Source organism: Mus pahari, chromosome 3 (genome assembly GCF_900095145.1).
Source record: "Mus pahari chromosome 3, PAHARI_EIJ_v1.1, whole genome shotgun sequence".
Lineage (NCBI taxonomy): Eukaryota > Metazoa > Chordata > Mammalia > Rodentia > Muridae > Mus > Mus pahari.
Genome location: NC_034592.1, coordinates 78,946,539 through 78,960,058, shown reverse-complemented (window position 1 = coordinate 78,960,058; position 13,520 = coordinate 78,946,539). Strand labels below are relative to the sequence as shown.

General features: G+C 47.9%; 1 protein-coding gene across 2 annotated transcripts in view; it reads left to right on the top strand.

Moving 5' to 3' along the window:
• Ext2 (exostosin glycosyltransferase 2) overlaps positions 1 to 13,520 on the top strand; it is a 126,888-nt gene that overhangs the window by 8,084 nt on the left and 105,284 nt on the right. For both annotated transcript variants that reach the window (XM_021192542.1, XM_029536400.1), the window contains exons 2-4: positions 776 to 1,341; positions 2,911 to 3,000; positions 8,791 to 8,907. In XM_021192542.1, coding sequence (XP_021048201.1) covers positions 806 to 1,341; positions 2,911 to 3,000; positions 8,791 to 8,907 — 743 coding nt within the window. In that variant the 5' untranslated portion in view covers positions 776 to 805. The remainder of the gene's footprint in view (positions 1 to 775; positions 1,342 to 2,910; positions 3,001 to 8,790; positions 8,908 to 13,520) is intronic.

The following is a 13,520-nucleotide window of genomic DNA, read 5'->3' as shown; positions in this document are numbered from 1 at the left end:
CTTGCATCTCTTCAGTGCCTGAGACCCTCTCTTGCATCTCTTCAGTGCCTGAGATCCTCTCTTGCATCTCTTGCATCTCTTCAGTGCCTGAGATCCTCTCTTGCATCTCTTCCGTGCCTGAGATCCTTTCTTGCATCTCTTCCGTGCCTGAGACCCTCTCTTGCATCTCTTGTGTTCTGTCAGTGAAGCTTGCCTCTGCAGTTCCTGAATTCGTTCCAGAATTCCTCAGTTTGCATTTCCCTTATTGCTTCTCCTTTCATCTTTAGCAGCTCTGTTTCCCTCAGCTGTCTGTCTTTTCCTTGGCTTTCCGTGGGGATTTATTCATTTCCTCTATGGTTTCTTTGTGTTTTCCTGGCTCTCTTTGAGGGATTTCCTACTTTCCTCCTTGAGAATCCCTATCGTCTTCATATGGTTGGCTTTAAGGTCTTCTCCTTGTGCTTCAGCCTTGTACGATTCTGGACCTGCTGTGACGGGATAGCTGGGCCCGTGCGGAGACATAGTGTTCTGGCTTTTATTGATTGTGTTCTCTGTTTTTTGTTGTTGTTGAGGTTTTGTTTGTTTGTTTGTTTGTTCATTGTTTTTTTTGAGACAGGGTTTCGATGTGTACCCCTGACTTTCCAGGAACTACCCTGTAAACCAGGCTGTAGTTTGTATTTTGATGGGATTTTGTTTTGAAACAAGAAAGGGAAAATAAATATAAGTTGAACAATGCAGTCCACTCGGGGTATTGATTGTGATCCTAACTTTCCCACCAATTTTTGTCTTTGGTGACCAGGTGTGTGAGGACGAGGACATCTGTGTCATTATGTGTGCGTCAGTCAAGTCCAATATCCGGGGTCCCGCCCTCATCCCAAGAATGAAGACCAAGCACCGAATCTACTATGTCACCCTGTTCTCCATCGTCCTCCTGGGCCTCATAGCCACAGGCATGTTTCAGTTCTGGCCTCACTCCATTGAGTCCTCCAGCGACGGGGGTGTAGAGAAACGCAGCATCAGGGAGGTGCCCGTGGTCAGGCTGCCCGCTGACAGTCCCATCCCAGAGCGGGGGGATCTCAGCTGTAGAATGCACACGTGTTTCGATGTCTACCGCTGTGGCTTCAACCCAAAGAACAAAATCAAGGTGTACATCTACCCCCTAAAAAAGTACGTGGATGATGCCGGTGTTCCAGTGAGCAGCACCATCTCCCGGGAGTACAACGAACTGCTGACAGCCATCTCAGACAGCGACTACTACACAGACGACATCAGCCGGGCCTGTCTGTTCGTCCCCTCCATTGACGTGTTGAACCAGAACCCCCTTCGAATCAAGGAGACAGCACAGGCCCTGGCCCAGCTTTCCAGGTACCTGATACCTATTGTCCAGAGCCGAGGGGGTGATCTGAAGGGAATGGGAGTGCCTTTGCCTGTCTCACTCTGAGAGACTGGTGTAGCCAGAGGTCTGTGAGGTGAGTGCTAGCTGGGGTCTGCCATCCTGTGCTGTGTGACAGCCTGGGGCTTCATGGAGTTTATAGCTAAGGAAGGCTCTTCTGTATGTCTCCTTTTAGATTAAAATCCTCCATTCCATTCACTGGGGTCATTCCTGCTTACTGTGAAAAGTCTGGAAAGACAGCTCAGTAAAAGAAATGTAAGATTTGTTACATACTCTATCTCTAAGAGGTAACAACTATTACTGTTTAAATGGGCTTAGTAAGTCTATTTATTTATTTATTTGGTTTTTTTCGAGACAGGGTTTCTCTGTGTAGCCCCAGCTGTCCTGGAACTCACTCTATAGACCAGGCTGACCTTGAACTCAGATATCCGCCTGTCTCTGCCTTCCAAGCGCTGGGATTAAAGGCGTGTGCCACCACGCCCAGCAAGTCTTTTTTTTTTTTTTTTTTTTTAATGTATAAAATTGCTAGGTGTGTATAGTATAAACATTTTTTTTTTTTTTGGTGACCAGGAATGGCATCATGTGATCATAATGTATAGACACTTCATTTCTCATAATGCATTGTGAATATCTTTCCAAATAATTTCAAGGTGTGTATGTGTGTGTGTACATGCATGCACATGCACAGAGGCATGCACACGCACGCACGCACACATACACACACACACACACACACACACACACACATATACAATGCCTGTGCAAAGCCTAGAGGTTGATGTTGGGAGTCTTTATCACTCTCTACCTTAATTATTAATTGATTAGCTTTTGAGACAGGTCTCTCGCTGAATCTGGAGCCCCTGGGATCCTCCCTTCTGTCTCTGCCTGGCTTTTGTATAGGTGCTGAGACTTGAACTCAAGGCCTCATGCTTATACAGAAAGCACTTTACTGACAGAGTCATCTCCCTAGGTTGTTTTTTTATACAATTCTGAACATTGTGTAGCACTCCATTTTATGGATATTCTGTAATATGTTTAACTAGTCTTCCATAGTTTATTACTTTTGTTTCTTTTAAATTTTAACTTAATTAAATGGAATGTTCTGCCTTCATGTATGTTCGTGTACTACTTGTATGCCTGGTATCCTCACAGGTCAGAAGAGAGCATTGGATCCCCTGAAAGTGGAGTTGCAGACAGTTGTGAGCCACCATGTGTGTGCTGGGATTAGAACCTAGGTCCTCTGGAAGAGCAGCCAGTGCCCCTAACCATTGAGCCATTGCTCCAGGCCTACTCTAGTTTCTTGGGCATTTAGGTGGGTTGCAGGGTTGTTTTGTTTGTTCTCTGTAGCAGACAAGCTGGAAGTATACATCTTTCTAATTTTGTACTTGTCCCTTTGGGGCTTACCTCGCACCTGGGAGGCAGGCCTTACTGTTGTGGCTACTTATACTTGTGTCCAGCAGGTGGCGCCATTTCAGGCTGGGCCCGTTTGTATTCATTGCTTCATGGTTTTGGATTTTCTCAGTTGTTTATTTTCTCAATAGGTGGGATCGAGGAACAAATCACCTGTTGTTCAATATGTTGCCTGGAAGTCCCCCAGATTACAACACTGCCCTGGACGTCCCCAGAGACAGGTGAGCCTTGGGAGGCTGTCCCACAGTGGGTTTCTGAGGATTGGGTCAGTTAAATAGGAATCATTTGTTCCCACAAAACTAGATTCCTAGACGGGTATGGTGGTGCACTCATGCCTTCGGATCTCCGAGGTTGAGGCCAGCCTGGTCTACACAGTGAGTTCCACGACAGCTAGGACTACACAGAGTAGGGCTGTCTTGAAATAAATAAATAAATAAATAAATAAATTAGGTTCCTGAACCTGCTGGGATTTTATGATTGGAATTGTTTATTAAACTGGAAAACCTTCTTAGGCATTTCCCTCCCTTAAGACAGAAATGCTAAACCTGTGGAAACATGTGGAAACAGTTGGAGCTGTGGTCCTGGGTCAGCTCTAAGAACTATCTTGTTTTCCTAGTCTGGGCTAGTGTTAGTTTCAAGTGTAGCAGCTGAGTTTCTAAGCCAGCTAGGTTCAGGATTAATGGCGCCCATGCTTTCTGAATGTGGGCTCATTTGCCAAAAGTGGTTATGTAGCTTCTGAGGAGAGAGGGGTGGATGCAGCGGTGAATATTTAAAGTCTACTCTATGCTCCCTGCAGGTGTGTGTGGCTCTGCACCCACCCAAGAGCTCTGGATAAATGAATGAAAGACACACACACACACACACACACACACACACACACACACACACACACCTTCATACTTAATTTGCCTTAGCTAGCTCAATGGTTGGGCATTTTCAAACCTCCCTGTGGCTAACGCACACTCCCCTCCTATATTCCTGAATTAACATTTTCTAAATCTATATTTATCTTTGCTGCCCTATTTCCTTCTGGGCAGCCCTCCCACAGGGCCACTTCCCCTTTGCACCTACATTTCAGCTGGCTGTCTCACCCTCCTGCTCCTTCCATCAAAAGTGCCTCTCATGGCTGAATCCCTTCTTCTCCCGCTCCTGCATTTCTTGTCTGGGAATCTTAAAAGTCCTGCCTCTGTTTCTGCTCAGCCATTGACCGTTGGCAGCTTTATTTCCCAATCAGAGCCAAGTGGGGGCAGGCTTCCTTTAGCCTGGGTGCAGGGACACCGCAAACAGGTCTTTGGGTACCATAGTTAGCATGAGAACACAAGCTGCTACAGGCAGATGTGTAAAGGGACCGAAACCTGTCATCAGACAAGATGGCCGATGTGTCTGTCTTTGCCTGACTCCTCCCCTCCTCCCTTCCTCACCGAAACCTTTCATTCCCACACTCCCCTCCCTTGTTTTGTTCTTCCTGGTAAAGCAGAAGGTGGGGAGAGCTGGCCACCAGTCATGCCCCTGCCTCCGAGTCACTCATTCCTTCCCTCTCATGCATCTGTTAACTCCAGGAAAGTTCCAGAATGAGGTGCTGGGCACATTACTTCTTTTAGTGTTTGGCTGACAGCGTTGAGGAAAGCAGAAAGTTTGGCTCCAGCTCAGGACCGTGTTCAGGTTACAGGAGTGTTACAAGTGTGTGAGCAGATTTCATTTTTCCCACAGTCTTGTTAGTTGATGCTGAATTTGGGATCGGTATTACTAACAGAGTTCACATCCTGAGACTAGCTGCGGTTAGCTTCTCAGAGGCTAATGTTATCATCCGTGGAAGTGTATAGTGTCCTGTGTCGGCCCAGATGACTGGTCTGAACCGTCTATGTTTCTAGTGGATATCTTAAGTCAGCTTTGAGTTTCTGTCTGGCAATAGGATGATTACTAGAAGATATATGATAATGTAGAGAACCCTGTGGGCGACAGAGGGCAGTGTGGCCACACAGGGATGGAGAGCCCTGTGGCCAACAGAGGGCAGTGTGCCCACACACATCTGCAGCAGCAGTTATCCCAGGTGATCCCTGACTGGCCTGCTGACCAAGCTGCTTTTATAGACACCTAGATAAAAGCAGAGATTTATAAGGAATATGGGCAAAGGAAGGATCATCAAATCCCAAGGTTGTAGAACTGAGAAAACTAGCATTACGTAAACATTAAGGGCATGATCATTCCCACTGGCCTTGAAATGAAACAGGTTGTGTGGATGTGGATCCAGGACCCTAGTGGGGCCAAACGGTTGCTGATGTTCTTCTGAGGAAGGAACAGTACACATAGGTACTGTGCACAAGAGTGTATGCATGCAAGTGTGTAAGCAGCCTGTTTATGTTGATTTCATGAGGAAGTGGGGAGGGGAAGGGGAGAGAGAGAGAGAGAGAGAGAGAGAGAGAGAGAGAGAGAGAGAGGAGACCCTTGCTGTTAGAAGAATGTCTTAGTTTCGTTCCCTGTTTCTGAGTGAATACCCCAAGGGGAGCAGCTTTAAGGGAGAGTGTTTGTTTGGCATGCAGTCTGTCATCACAGGGACATAAAGAGGAATAGGAAGCAGCCATCGACACCCACAGTGGAGAGCAGAGAGAGAGGCGCATGCTCACTTGCTTGCCCTGCTCTTGTACAGCCCATACCCAGGATGGCACCAGACCAGGGAGGCCGGGTCTCCCCATACTTAATAGCATAATTAGGCCACCCTCTGCTCTCTTCTCCCTGAGAGGTGCCACAGGCAGCCCAGTCTAGAAAGTCCTTTCCTAGAGGAGTCTGCATTGTGCCAGTTAACAAAACTGTCACAGCTATAGTGCCACCCCCCCCACATGCACATTACGTTTAACTTTAGTGGGAGCATATTAGACCTCTTTAGCGCTTAACTGATGTTGATTTTCTCAGACATGATCTAGAATATTACTACCTTGAATTTTCATTAGTTTTTCTTTGACTGTGTCTTGAACATATTTCTGCATTGGTGTGGGTGTATATAGTCATTGACTTGAATCCTATTCAAGAGAAGAGGGGGTTGGCACAGGGAACCCCACATCCCACTGTCAGCTTCGCCATCACCACCTCCAGGCAGTCTTGTTCCAGCTGGTCCAGATGTGCTCCTCCCACAATTATCTAGAAGCAAATTCCAGACCTCATACCATTCCATATGCAGATATTCCTGTGTGGATCTCTGCGTAACTATAGCACTATTATCATACCTAGAACAGTAATAGTACTTAGAAAATGATTTTTTATTTAAGTGTATATGTGCACATGTGCCTGGAGGAGTTTATGTGCACTCCTGTGAGCGGGTGCCCTCGGAGGCATGGGGTCTCCTGGAAGTGGAGACAGTTACAGTTGTGTGTGCTGAGAGCTGAGCTCTGATCTGCTGTGAGAGCAGTGAGCATCCTAACTGCTCTGCCACCTCTCTGGCCAGAGAGCAGGTTTGGTTTTGAGATAAATTCTCTCAGTAGTCCTGACTAGCCTGAAACACACAGTCTGCCACCTCAGGTTTCTGAGCTGAGATGACTGTATGCATCACCAGGCTCTGCTCAACAACGTTTGTTTTTGTTATTTATTTATTTATTTATTTATCTATTTTTTTCTATTTATTTTGAGTCAGAGTCTCATTATGAAGACCAGGCTGGCCTTGAACTCAGAGATCTGCCAGTCTCTGCCTCTCAAGTGCTGGGATTAAAGGCCCACCACAGCCTGCTCAGCATCACTTCTCTAAATCAATTGATAAAACTACTAGGCTCCTGTGTTTGGCACCACGAGAGCTCAGTGGGAGGAGGAGGCCCATGTGGATGGGAGTCAGGAGGCAGTGGGAGCGAGGCCCAGCATTGGTAACAGGGGAGCCGCTGTAGAGTCAGGAGGCCCTGGCTAGCTCCATGCTGCAGAACTTCTCAATTGGCCCCTTGGCCGGCCATCTGCAGGATCATCAACTCAGGGTTCCTGGCCACAAGTTTTCCATTCCATCTCTTCTGGAACCGAGCTCCAGTTTGGGGATCTGTGGTAGGAAAACAGAATGTCCTGCTCAGAAATTCACTGTGCCGTCAATATGAAACATGTGTCTGAGAAGTGAGGGCGGCTGGCACTCTCTGCTTTGCAGTGCCATGGGAAGCTCCCTCTGCCCAAGAGGCTGGGGCTGACAGTGCAGGATTCGACAGGCCGTCAGGATTCTTCCTGAGATCACAAGGGGAGATGACCTGTGTGTGTGTCTGTGTGTGTATGGGTGTGTGACACGGGCTGGCTTCAGACACGCTTTCCTGCCTCTGCACACCTGTCCCTCCCCCCACAATTCAATAATGTGTTTGGGGCCACAAGGACATCATAACTGTATAACAGTGAATGTTGATGTGAGAAAGGAAACACTCTCCACTCTCCCCTTCCCTGTGGGGCTGAGGGAACAGCCTAATCACCCACAAGGCTGGCTTACCTGTGTTGCCTGGTGCCTGTCTGTAACATGCGTGTCTGCTTCTCTGCACAGCGGCCCTGAGCCCTGCAAGGTCTGCTTGCCATCACAGCCATGGAAGCCGCCCAAGTTCATGTTAATCAGGAAGACATCAGAGCGTGTGCTGGTACTGAGGATAGTCATTACATCTTAGAAGCAGACAGGCGGCTGGGGAGGTTCTGAGCCTGCTCGTTACCCACTTGCCTGGTCTTGGTTTCAGAGTGCTTAAGCAGAGTGAGATTTTCAGGGTGGTTTCAAAATCTCTGAGCTTAAAACTGGCCATATTAGAAGGGAGTGTAAGTTGTCATCAGGGTGTGGAGGGGGTTGGTAGTAATCAATACTGAAAGGGTAATGTGGTTTCTCAGCTCAGACTCCAAGGTGTGTGCAGCTAGCAAAATCACCCCAGAAAGTACTTTTGATGGTTTGGGGCTCTGGGACAGAAGAACCTTGAAAGGTGGTTGTGACCCACACCTGCTTCCTTTGTCTGATGAAGTGTCATCGTCACACTTGCTGGATCCAGTTAAAACATGTGGTTGGTGTTTTCTAATTAAGGAGAAAGAATGCTAGTGCCCACAAACTCCAAGAGAGGCTCTGAGGGTGCAGCTGGGCTCTGCTTCCCCATCGACTGGGGAGGGGCAGTGGGAGCTGGTGGAGGCTGGCAGGGTGACACAGACAGCTCTAGGATGACAGAGGGGGAGCTGCCTGGGCCAGGGCCTGGAGAGTCTAGGCTGAGGTGGTGTGACATGTGCTACATAGCTGCTGGCCACCTCCGCTTTCCTTGTCTGTAGTCTTGTGAGATTCCAGGAGAGAGTGAGAAATGACTGCCCAGTCCTCCTTAGACCTGCTCTTACTCCTGTTGCTGTGGGTGCGCTGAGAATAAAGTGGAGGCTGGAGAGCTGGCTCAGTGGTCAAGAGTACTGCTGATCTTCCAGAGGACCTGGGTCTGGTTCCTTCCATCCTCACAACCAGCCATGTAGCTCTAATCCCAGGCAATCTAATGCCTTCTTCTGGCCTCTGTAGGTACTACAAGCAAGTGGTGTGTGCACATACATGCAGGGAAAACACACAACACCCCAAAATAATAAATGTTTTTAAAAGGATACAGTTGGCTTTCCATGGAGGCAAGTGGGGTCTGAAGGGAGTGATGCAGAGGCCAACAATGTGGGTGGGCTTGCCACCCAGCCTGATGACCTGAGGTGTATCCCTGGAACCCCCACACAGTGAATGACCTCTACACACATGCTCATGCAGCGGTGCACACACACGCACACGCGCACACGCACGCACACGCACACGCGCGCACACACACACATGTGCACGTGCACACGCACACACGCACACACACACACACACACACACACACACACACACGCTGGAGAGTAAGGAAAGGCTTTAGGCAGAGGAGGAAGGTTGGCTATTGGCTGGAAATTAGGGTTATATCAGGCTTCTTACATTATCTGCCGTGTTTATTAAGACTCAGCCGTTGCCATCCCTCCCCTGGCGCTTTTCATGAGGACATTTCTTTCTCAGTGTTTAACCGAGTCTTTCCCTACAGGGCACTGCTGGCTGGTGGCGGCTTTTCTACCTGGACTTACCGGCAGGGCTACGATGTCAGCATTCCTGTTTTCAGCCCACTGTCAGCCGAGGTGGCTCTCCCAGAGAAAGCACCAGGGTAAGGTGGCTCAGCACGGCCTGTGTGCCGTTATAGAGTGTGGGTGCTGGTGACGCCCAGTGTGGGGTACCCCAGCAAGCCAGGTGTCTACTCCAGACGCTGGCCTGCTCTACCCATCTTGCCTTTCTTATGGCTCTCAGTATTTTAGGGAGCCCCAGGGCTGTTTACTAATTTCACAAAAATAGAAATTTGTAGTATCCCAGACCCCACCCTCTCTGCCTTAGCAAATTAGCAAGTCCATCCATGTCAGAAGTGCGCCTTGGATCTGTCCACTCCCTCTCCTTTGGATCTGCCTGTGTTGGCTCACTGCCAGCTCCTTTGGGGTGCTGTGATGTCCTGTTTTGTGTCCCTGATACTAGTATCCCTACCATCTAGCTTGCTCCTCCCTTTCAGATAAAGCCACACTCCCATGAATGTCTGTCTGCTCTCCAGGGACTTTCCCCTTAAGATTTTAGAATAGGCTTTGCTCTCCCTATTTTTCTTTTCCTTTTCTTTCTTTCTTTCTTTCTTTCTTTCTTTCTTTCTTTCTTTCTTTCTTTCTTTCTTTCTTCCTTCCTTCCTTCCTTCCTTCCTTCCTTCCTTCCTTTCTTTCTTTCTTTCTTTCTTTCTTTCTTTCTTTTTCTTTTTTTAGGTTTTTCGAGGCAGGGTTTCTCTGTGTAGCCCTGGCTGTCCTGGAACTCACTTTGTAGACCAGGCTGGCCTCGAACTCAGAAATCCGCCTGCCTCTGCCTCCCGAGTGCTGGGATTAAAGGCATGCGCCACCACGCCTGGCACTCTCCCTATTTTTCTATAAACTTTTCACCTCTTAGAAGTGTGTGTGTGTGTGTGTGTGTGTCTGTGTGTGTGTTTGGATGTGTTGTGTGCACATGTGTGTGGGTTGTATACACATGTGCATGTGTTGTGTGTGTATTTGTGGTGGGTGAGTGTGTTTGTGTGTGTATGTATGTAGGCAAAGGTGGCCTTCAGGTATCTGTCCTCAGTTGCTCTCCAGCTTTTGTTTTTCTGAGACAGAAGCTCATGGACATAGCTGGGATGTTTAGTCAATGAACTTGAGAGATTCCCTTGTCTCCACCCCCTCAGTCCCTCCCATCTCCCAGCCTCCCACCCAGGCTGGGCGCTAGATGCATGCTGCCATGCCTGGCTTTCTTCCTTGTCTCAGGGGATCTGAACCCAGGTCCTCAGGCTGGTGTAGCAGGTGTTGTACCAACCAAGGCATGTCTCTAGCCCTGCCTGGAAATCGCTCTCCCTGTCCCCGTCACTGTAATGTCCTGGAAATCTCTCTCTCTGTCCCTGTCACTGTAATGTCCTGGAAATTGCTCTCACTGTCCCTGTCACTGTAATGTCCTGGAAATCTCTCTCTCTGTCCCTGTCACTGTAATGTCCTGGAAATCGCTCTCCCTGTCCCCGTCACTGTAATGTCCTGGAAATCTCTCTCTCTGTCCCTGTCACTGTAAAGTCCTGTTTCTCCTTTCGGTTTCACCCTGAAAGTGCTCGCTTGGGGATGGTGGGCCACGATGTCTTTGTCCTGGAGCAAAGCCCCCTGCATCGTGTTCCCACCGCAGGCTGCACTTTCCTAGGGTGACACTCGTGCAGTGGCATCATGACTCACGGGAAGCCTGGCCTCTTTGGCCTTTGGATTTTGTCAAAGCGATGGAGCACAGGCCAGGTCTGCTCTTCAACCACCGAAGTGGGTTTGGCGTCTCGCTGACTCATGTTTTCATCTGTGGAGTAAGGAGAAAGTCTGCCTGCACGGAGGTGGTGGGCCCTCTGTCCCCCCTTTCCTTGCTGGGGACTGCTTAGAAGTAGTTTCCTGGTGGGAGATCAGTGAGTTGGTGATTGGCGCATCCTTTGCTTGCACAAGACAGGCCAGAATGGGTTCTTCTCTCCTCGTGGGTGCTTCCTCGTGTGTCTGCACCACGTTTGAGTCGCCCACCATCAGTGGATGGCAGTTGTATGTTCTAATGTTTAGCTGTATGAATATACTGCCGTGGACTTTAAAATCTGTGGAAGCCTGTGTTTTCAGTTCCCTGGCTTTATAGTGAGAGCAGCATTGCTGAGCCATGTGGCAATTCTCTTGTAACTAGTAGAGGGAACACCAAACCAGTTCCCAAAGGCTGTGGCACTGCGCACCAGCCATCTAAGGTTTCCAGTCCTCGTAGTCTTTCGCAGCTCTGTCAGTGTCTGAGGTGTAACTCGCTCGGACCACCCTAGGGCACTGCTGCTGCACTTTGTGCCTCCCTAGTGACGGTGCTGCTGCCTAAGTGTCTCTTAGGCTTATGGCAGTTTATATGACTTCTTTGGAAAAATGACTGCTCATATTATTTGCTCATTTGAAATTGAATTGTCTTCTTATTGTAGAAGTTTAAGAAATTTATTTATTTATTTATTTATTTATTTATTTATTTATTTATTTATTGTTTTTGTTTTTTGAGACAGGGTTTCTCTGTGTAGCCCTGGCTGTCCTGGAACTCACTCTGTAGACCAAGCTGGCCTCGAATTCAGAAATCCACCTGCCTCTGCCTCCTGAGTGCAAGAATTTTTATATAGTCCAGGCACGGCTGCCTTGTTGAGTATGTGATTTGCAGATATTCTCTTCTGTTCTGTAGGCTGCTCATTACTTTCTTGATAGAGTGACCTTTAAGGTACAAAAGGTTCTACCTTTAATGAAGTACAGTTTCCCTCCCTCCCCCTCCCTGTCTGTCTGTCTGTCTTGCTCTCTGTGTTCCTTTCCATCTGTCTTTGTCTCACTATCTTTTCCAGGGTTAGGGGTGACATTTGTACTTGTATTTGGAGGCTTTTGGGTGAACTCAGATGTCTTCCTCACCTTTCCTCCTTGTGCTTGCAGACCTTTTGATTGAGACAGGGTGTCACTGAATCTGGAGTTCACCAGGTCATGGAGTCTGGCTGGCCAGGGAGCCTCTGGAGTCCCTTGTCTGTCTCCCAAGCAGCAGGAGTGCAGGCACATGCCACCACACAGCGTTTCCCATGAGTGCTGGGCCCTGATCTCAGGTCCTTGTGCTTTCACTGCAAGCTCTTTCCTGCCTCAGTGTCTCCCAGGCCCCAGTTTAGTGAAGTTTTTGCTTAGGTTATTGTACTTTTGGTGTAAAGGACAATATTAAAAGGAGAAACCATTGCTGTATCAGGCCTCTGGTAGATTTACAGGTGTTTTCTTTTAAGAGTTTCTGTGGTTTTATGATTGTGATGTGTTCAGAGTGTAAGGTAGGGTGCAGAACCATGCTCCTGCCCGCCCAGTGGTCTCAGCACTGTGCGTGTATTCTGAGACCCTTGTTGAGATTCACCTGGCCATAAAAGAAGGCCTTATTTTTGGATTGTCGGTCCTTGTCTGTGTGTGAGTCCTGTGGAAGTACCTCACTGACTCGGCTACTCAGGCTTTGTATTAAACTTTGAAATAGGTAAACTGAGTTTTCTAATTTTACAACTTTTTTTTTCCTCAAAACCCTTTACATTTTAGTTATTTTTGATACAACACAACATAGTTTTAAAATTTTGATTCTGGAGAGATGGTTCATGGGTGAAAATTACATATTGTTCTTTCCTCACTTCTCAACACCCACTTTGGGCAGCTCCCTGCCACCTGTAACTCGAGTTCCAAGAGTCTTACCGATGCTCTCTTCTGGCCTCCATAGGCACTGCACTCATGTGCACACACCACCATCCTATACACGTAATTAAAAAGAGCAGTCTAAACTCCAGGTGCTTATATAACTGTGAAGCCTAATGGTTTACAAGTTAAGTACTAACAATTGACCAAACTAATAGCATTTATATCTCTAATGTGATAAAGGCTGTTTCTTTGAAGTGTATTCTTCCCTTTCAGGTGAATGTGGACTGATCCAGGGATTAGTGGGTTTGGCAAGCAGATAGGCTCTCATGTTGAGTGATAATGGGCTCCTTTTAGTGTGGTTTGAACCACCGGGAAGCTTCTCTTCATATAGCATGGCTATCATGGTTCATCTGTCTTCATCTCATACGAACACATGATTTATAGTTTCTCCAGAACTTATGAAAATTTCCAAGCAGGGAGTAAAGAATAAAAATCTCCCCACTGTAGCTGTTGATGTAGCTCAGCTCTGTCTGACACCCGTACAACTCTGGGGTTGGTCCCCAGCACCTCATATTTTCTGTTGCTCTGAGTACCATAGACTGAGTGTTTTGTAAAGCATAAAGGAGTATTTCTTCTCTTATTCACTGGCTGGGGTGTCAGACAACCAGCTGTGTTTGGCAAGGCCTTCCTGCTGGGTGGTACTCTGCATCATATCCAGGTGGTACCCAGCCTCACACGGTGAGACAGACTCTTATCTGGGCCTCTTCCTCTTTTTATAGAGTTGCAGACCCACTGAGCTAGGGCCCCACCCTGATGGCCTCATTTAACTGTAAGGCCCTTCCAGGGGTCTCACCCTCACAGACCATAGTCAGATGTCTCCAACTTCGTCACTTTTCACAGTGTGAGTTAAATTTTAGCATGAGTCAGGCAGTAGTGGCTTTAATCCCAGCATTCAGGAGGCAGAGGCAGAGGCAGAGGCAGAGGCAGAGGCAGAGGCAGAGGCAGAGGCAGAGGCAGAGGCAGAGGCAGAGGCAGAGGCAGAGGCAGA